The following is a 7,774-nucleotide window of genomic DNA, read 5'->3' as shown; positions in this document are numbered from 1 at the left end:
TGCCCACCACGGGTATCGAAACCGCTGTGCCACTGGGGGGCTAACTGTTTTTCTGAAATAGCTTTTTTGTTTTTTTTTATAGCAATTACGTTCTAATAAACTATGAATAATATTACTCTTATCTGTTACTTCTTATTTTCAGGCGTTTTGAATCAATTGTAAACAAGGTTTGTTCATCACAATACTTGAAAACTCTGACTTTACCTTTTAAAAAATGAAATGGTCTTTCCTTTTACTACCGATCAACAATCAAATATATTTTTTCTTGAATTAAGAATAACACGAATAGATTGAAATATTTAATTAAATTATCTCAAAATAAACCTTCATTTCAGTGCAATATATGAATTAGCTTGAAATCTTCATAACCTCTGAATAGTGGGTGACCCAACGGGTCACGGGTGGTCTAATAAATTAAATGTCATCATGTACAAAGCTAAAGGGAAGGATAAAGTTGATACACGAGGGTTTGTTTACCACATATTCAAGGTTTATCAACAAGAATATGTAACATAATAAAAATATATACAGAATGTAGTGTAACATTTTCTTCGTGTTGTAAACTAAATAATTTTATTACCGATACAAAAGATAGAGTTGAAAAAGTTGATAAATGTGGGATTTATAAAATTCCTTGTTACTATGGTCGAATTCGCATTAACCAAACAGGCACAAATTTTAAATTTAGGATCAAGGAACATAAAAATGCTGTAGAAAAAATAAAGTAAATGAGTTGACTTAAGCAGAACATGAACTGAATACTTATTACTCACTTAATGATTCTCGTTTTTATACCACTCTTATTTCTACATATTACACAAAGCCTCTCAATTGTTAATATTCATGAACTTTCTAGAAATTGCATCATCAAACTAGCAGCTCCTTCTAGCAAACAACTAAATTATAATGCTGAAAATATAGCTTATGATGAATGTTGCGATATCAGTTGAAATTATAAGCTATCTGATGTTAGGTAAATGAGAAAAGGGTTTCTAAGCTAAAATGTTCATGAATACAGTAACAATCTACATATCAAAGTTCAAATTGTTACTTTTATTATGATTGTAAGCATAATTGTAAAAAAGGCTAACACCTACTATAAACTTTGGAGATTTATGTATAGTAAATTGTATTTTGGAACAATAAAAGTTCAAGTCATTATGTTACAAAAAAATAAGTTTATTTTTAAATTTGTCTTTTACAGAAGTATACAATAAATAAAAAATCATTTTCTTCAAGAAAATATATATCGTGTAAACTAAATATATTGTTATTCATAAGAGTTTCAACTGTAAAAAAAAATTTAAATAATTTATGTACCACTTTTGAAAATCTTCATGGACAACTCCTACACAGTCATAAATCAACTCTTTTGCAAGATCTGCCTTATACCCTCTTTATTCTTGGTTGTCTTTCAAACTGTAATATTCATATATCTTCCCTGAGACAAATACAAATTCAGTTGTAACCTAGAATCTCTAGATAGCTTGAAGTCTGCAGACATTTATCCAACTAGACAAGGATTTTTATTGCTTAGAAGAAATGCTTAGGTACATAAATTATTTAAGTACATAGGGTGTTAGAGAAACCACACACATCTATAACGTAACTAATATGATCACCTCTGGTATTGTAGATGATGGAAAGTTATACCTCTTTGTAATCAACATAAACTGTACAGAATGATGTCATTAAAGCTCTTATCAATATTTTCATGATTCAATATTGCAATTGTCACCTATTGAAAGTTCATAGTTGAAAAAAAAACTAATACAAAAGGTGTTTCAATGTATATATTCATGTACAATGGTTGTTATTTCAACAAAATATAAAAGAAATGGAAATTTAAAAACCTACAAACAAGGATTATAAAAAAGTAAGGAAACAAGGCTGGAGATACTGTGGACATTAGTTACTCAAACTGCAAACCCCTATTTTAGCTCCATGTTGTTACCTAGAGTTACATTTGGTGGAGTTAAAAATAGGGATTTGCGGTTTAAGTAAATAATGTCTACAGTAACTCCAGCTTTATTTCCTTACTTATTTTTATGATAAATTTTTTATGTATATTGTTTGCTGTCATTTTTTATGCTCTATTATGGGCAAAGGATTAGTTAATATGGTAGTTAAATTTATACATAACTTTATAATAAACATAGCTAGTAAGTAACTAATATAGTTCATGATGATTTACTGTAGCTATTGACTGTTTGATCACATTATTTCAAGATGTAAAATGTTTAGCTGCAGATGGAGATTGCTGGAGATTTGTTTGTGTAACTAAATTCTCTATATATAATCATAGCAATGGGAAAATTTATGCGTAGACTAATAAACAGCCCCCACTAAGCACATATAAAATATTACCAGTAGAAAAGCAGCCTTTTCAAATAAAAGATAAACTTCTAAAACATCGCTTTAAATAAACCTTTGTGTCTTTTAAAGTAATTATTCTATGAATGTGTGTGTAATAAAACTTAATAATATAAAGGTTGGCTCTCTAAAGACACTGACTGTATAGTGTACTAAGCATTGTGTATCTACATGTTACAGTCATATAATGTTCATCATTATTGGCTAGCAATTTCTGTTTCACCCTGTACTTAAGCTTTTTAATAGAACACCAAATGTCTGCAAGAAAGCTAACTTCAAGGGGTAATAATAACATTGTTTACACTATAATTATGATGTTTTTTAGCTTATGTAAAATATAGAAAAACAAATTGACTTTTTAATACTGCTATGACCTTTGCAGTACCTTATTTAGTATTCTACAAAAGGTTTGGGTGCAATATACCAAGCCGTTTTTGTTGTAGGCTGACAAGTGAATAATAAGAAGAAAAATTAGAAACGGGCCATTTTGAATGGATTTTCTTTTCGTTGTAACTCTAGCATGTGTGCTTTTTTTGTACATTTTAATGTGTGTACAGCCTCAGTAGTATATAATAGTAAAGGATTTAAAGTGTTGTTTGAACTGAATCTTTACTGCTTAAGGTGCCTCTTGCCCACACTTTCTATTAGGGTTTTGTGCAATTCTTTGCAATCTCCGTTATGAGCCACTACCATGGTTCATGAAAAATCTGCTTGGAAACAAATCAAACCAAAACACTATATGTTTCTTACTTTAATAAAACTCTAATGTTGAATCAACTGATGACGCAAAGGCTTAAAAACAACACCCTAGCGTAAGGTTTTTCAAATAGTCTTTACATTACTTGCTTGCATATCTGTTTCTTTCGAGTATAAATGAAGTTAAACTCAGACCTTCTTATGTAGTTGTAGTGTTTTATAAAAAAAAAACAGTTCTGTCTTAAAATCAACAAACAGACAGTTTGTACTTGTACTATTATTGTTTTCCTAATGAGACCTGGAGCAAAAGAATCTGCAATCATTACTTAAAAGGGCTATTTATGTTAGTTTATTTAAGCCCATGGATGCTGAACTAGAAAGGCAGGTACTATATTGCTTGGAAGAGAAGTTCAGATGTTGTCTTGTAATTCACCATGTGGTACTACCTGATGGACAAACTTCATCTTCTGATTTATAAGGTGTCCTAAGTGGCCAGATGTAATTTGAATTGTTTTTTTGTCTTCCATTCCAATAGCTTCATAAATTATACATTAATAGTTTAGACTTAGAATTTTCAGATTGGCAAACAGTAAAACAACCAAAGTATGTCAAAAAAACCATTAAAGGTAACTTACCAACAACCTCTTTCCAATCTTTATTACTACAACTAGACAGCAACAAAATAGGCAACATCTAAGCCTAGATTGATTTGAAAAGGTTATAAATTTTGGATAAATGTAGTAAAATACTGAAAAGGAACAACTAAATTTATATCAGTTTTAGAAAAGAATAATGAAACAACTAGCTTAAATCAAACTTTCAAAACTGTAAGATTTAATCTTTGATATATTTAGGACAGTTGTGTACTTATGGTAAAGTTGTGGCAATCAGATTTCAACCATTAACATGGCTATTAACCTCTAAGGTCACCTCTCAAGTGTAATAAGTAATTAATTACTAATTTGTTTTATTAGATAAGGATTACAAATTATTTCATGTCCTACCTTTCATCTGGTAAACTTCGGGTAAGTTCTGAGAAGGACTGTGTGTGTGTGTGTTGGCAGGAACCAGGATTTGAACCTGGGTCTTTTTGTCAGAAAGACAAGTAATGCCATCCATTTGCTTTAAAATCAAAAGTATAAAAAATCAAAATGGATAACCCAGATTCTCATTAGAGCCATAGTCATTCAAAAAAGGAGTTAACCACACTTACCAAGTGACAGAATCAGTAAATACTCTTATATACACTAAAACATCTTTCTCCAACCTAAGGTCTAGGAAACACAGGCAAAAAATAAACAGTTAAGAATTTTTAACTTCTACAGCTTTAACACAAAGATCAGAATCCTACACTAAAACATCCTTCTCCAACTTAGGGTTTAGGAAACACAGGCAAAAAATAAACAGTTAAGAATTTTGAACTTCTACAGTTTTAACACAAAGATCAGAATCCTACACTAAAACATCCTTCTCCAACCTAAGGTCTAGGAAACACAGGCAAAAAATAAACAGTTAAGAATTTTGAACTTCTACAGTCTTAACACAAAGATCAGAATCCTACATTAAAACATCCTTCTCCAACCTAAGGTCTAGGAAACACAGGCAAAAAATAAACAGTTAAGAATTTTGAACTTCTACAGTTTTAACACAAAACCTACATTATAAAATTCTAAACAAAAAACAAAACCTCAAGCAGATTTTCTTTTTTAAATTTTGTAATTAGAATTAACAATGAGGTTTTTTCCTTAATATTTGCACCATACAATTTACTGCATTTACAAAATCTTCCACCTCAGTGATGGAAAATGATTTAGTAAAAATGGAAAATAAAAAAAGCTATGTGTGTGCATACATATATGTACATAAACTATTAATTATCTACTCATTCAAGTTAAACTTAAGGAATGTTATACAACTGATGCTCCAGAACAATGTTTATGACTTGAAAATTGAGAGAATCTATATGCAATGACATTTGTGATATTTTAATTTTATTTTGAATTTTGAGATGTATTAAAAGTTCAAATGGATACCTGAAACAATAATAATAACAGAGTATTTGCATTACTTTACTGTTAGACTATTTGTGGAATTCTAAATGTAACTCATGTTGTATGAATCTGAAACAAATTTATCATTACATTGTTACAATTTCATTGATAAAGCCTGTTCCCTTTTGTTGGATACTGGCTTCTAGGTTGAGTAGTGACCGTTTCTAATGTGCAAAAGTCACTTTAATTTTGATTGCTGTTGGAAGTTGCAGTTTGGAAGACTGAATACTGTTGCACTCCAATGTGTATTTGCCAGTGCTAGTGGGGTAGTTTTTAATCTTTGACGTTCTTTGCAACTCTGATGAAGTCACGGGTAGTGGAACTATGTATTGAAATTTGTAACTTGAACATGCATAGAAATATACTACATAGGACTTCTGTATAAAGTAGATTGTGTCTTTCTTGGGCTTAAGGGAAAACATTGTTCTTAGTCTGTTAGGTGTTTTAAAAAACAGTTAAGTTGTACTTGTGGATAATTTCTATGAAGTGTTTTTAATTTTCTTTTTGATATTATATGGTTACTCATAAAATGTAATGAACAAACAAACAGCAACTTGTATGCATAAGGAAATTTATTTGATGTAAAGAACATACTAATATTAATATTACTCATTTATGAGCATGATGAAATATGATATTACGTTTACTTTGTAAATTATAGTTCAGCAGTGTTTTTGAGATAACTAATACATCAAACTAATAGTATCAGATTAAAGATATAGCTATAAAAATGGGCATGGATCTTCTATAATCTACTTCTCGAGGTGTTTGTATGGTAACAGAAATGATATGGAAATTGATAGTGCATTATTCTGTTGACATAACTTCAAAATTAAGGAAAATGCTTATATACTGACAGCACAGTAGTAAAAGGTTACCAAACTCGGAGCAAGTTTTTTTTTGTTGTTTATGCTAGCTTGCAGATGGAATTTAGGTAATGCAGTAAGAGTTCCCATTATTTACATAAAATTAAAAAAACGTGAAATATAAATTTTAAACTCACTATCTTTTACAGTTTTAGACTTCTTTTCCAAATAAAACATTTTGAAATTGGCATTTTAACATAGTCTGTTACGCTACCAAAGCCTTTTTCGAATTTTTATAAACAAGAATGTTAGAAAAGTATTTTTAATTAGCTATAGTCATTATCCCTACAATAATGAATTTTAGTTTCACTTTTACTCTTCTGTAGCTTGCCGAAAATTGTCATCTTTGAAAACATGGTAACACTAACACTAGAGTAGAAATTAAACTAACACTTGGAAATTCATTTATTCAACATTTCGAACACAAGCCCTTTATCAAGTGATGTTTACACAGTCGCTAACGAAAGTACATTAAAAGGACATTACGTCCTTTCGGTATAAACGCATATTAATTCAAATCTTAGCAAATACTGAGGACTTGGATTTCTTGCCCCTAGTGGTCTGCGCCATCTTGGATTTCCGTTCGGCGCGGCTTTCAGATTGCTGAGGTTTTACGAAGATTTTTATTTTCAAACTCGCTGTGTTGAATTCATGTATATTACAACAGTTAAATTCAAAATATGGAATAAAAATGTTTGTGGTAATGACTACTTGAAACTTATTTTCTAAAATTGAAAGTCGAAACTTTAACAAAGTGCTGAAATTCCCACAATCCTTATAAAGTGTGACATGTTCAGCATGTATCGTCTAATACTGCATTGTCGCTAAATACTTAAGTTAGTTAACCTTCGTTCGACGCAGAATAGTTATTTTACGTTGGAATATTTTAAATCTAAAGTTATACGTCGTTGGACTGGTAAACATACATTGTTGCTGTGAATAGCGATTTAGGTTTACTACCAGTAGTTTTGATCGGGAATTTTCAACACAGTGCGCGCGAGGTAGCCATTCTTATTCTTTTAGGGGGGGTTGCTCTATTTAATTCACCAATTTATTGCGGACTGGGCCATCAAATCAGGCCTAAATGGGTCATTTTTAGCACTATATTGGCCACGAAATATGACATGTTAGAGGGTCTAGGCTTAGGCCATATCGACTTAACCCTCGAAAAACAAAAAAAGTTAATCATAGGCCTTCGGCGGTCTAATCTAGACTCTATAAAGAATTAAATAAAACTTAACTAATTGTAGCCCTACCTCTGATATAGACGCAAGCTAGTAGCCTAAGGAATTTAATTTTTGAGTGAATTTGACATTGTCTTTAAGATAATAAACTTCGCTTTAACATCCACCAAAAATATATTCACCACGAAATAAGCTGTTTTATGAAAAAGCTTTTCATTTCCAAAATAATTTTAAAATAATACTTAACATAGCTCTACATAAAAAGTTTAACAACTACCACCAAGTTGTCAGTTTACTACACTACAAGTAGCTTATATATCATCAATTATCGCAAAACTTGAATAGGTACAAAGTTCTGAACAACAACAACAAAAAAGATATATCAATGTTTTTTCCCTATTTATTCATTCACAAATCACTTCACTATGAATTACAATCACATTTACTATCGCAAGAAAAACCGAAACAGTAGCTATAGATCTGTAGCTGAAAAAGAATACATCAAATGCAATATTCTAACCTTTAATTTGCATAGTCTATCTGACATATGTGTAAAATATAGCATTTACAAACACAGTGAAATATTTGGTAAAATGTATGGTTA

General features: G+C 30.5%; 1 protein-coding gene across 1 annotated transcript in view; it reads right to left on the bottom strand.

Annotated features, from left to right (window-relative positions):
* LOC106470798 overlaps positions 1–6,946 on the bottom strand; it is a 25,251-nt gene extending 18,305 nt beyond the window's left edge. The window contains exons 1-2 of the mRNA XM_022399442.1: positions 6,494–6,946; positions 4,074–4,191 (exon numbers count right to left, since the gene is read on the bottom strand). Of these exons, the coding sequence (XP_022255150.1) occupies positions 4,074–4,188 (115 nt within the window). The 5' untranslated portion in view covers positions 4,189–4,191; positions 6,494–6,946. The remainder of the gene's footprint in view (positions 1–4,073; positions 4,192–6,493) is intronic.
* Between the last annotated feature and the right edge of the window lie 828 nt (positions 6,947–7,774).

This window comes from Limulus polyphemus, unplaced genomic scaffold, assembly GCF_000517525.1.
Source record: "Limulus polyphemus unplaced genomic scaffold, Limulus_polyphemus-2.1.2 Scaffold4223, whole genome shotgun sequence".
Lineage (NCBI taxonomy): Eukaryota > Metazoa > Arthropoda > Merostomata > Xiphosura > Limulidae > Limulus > Limulus polyphemus.
This window is presented reverse-complemented; position numbering and strand designations above follow the sequence as displayed.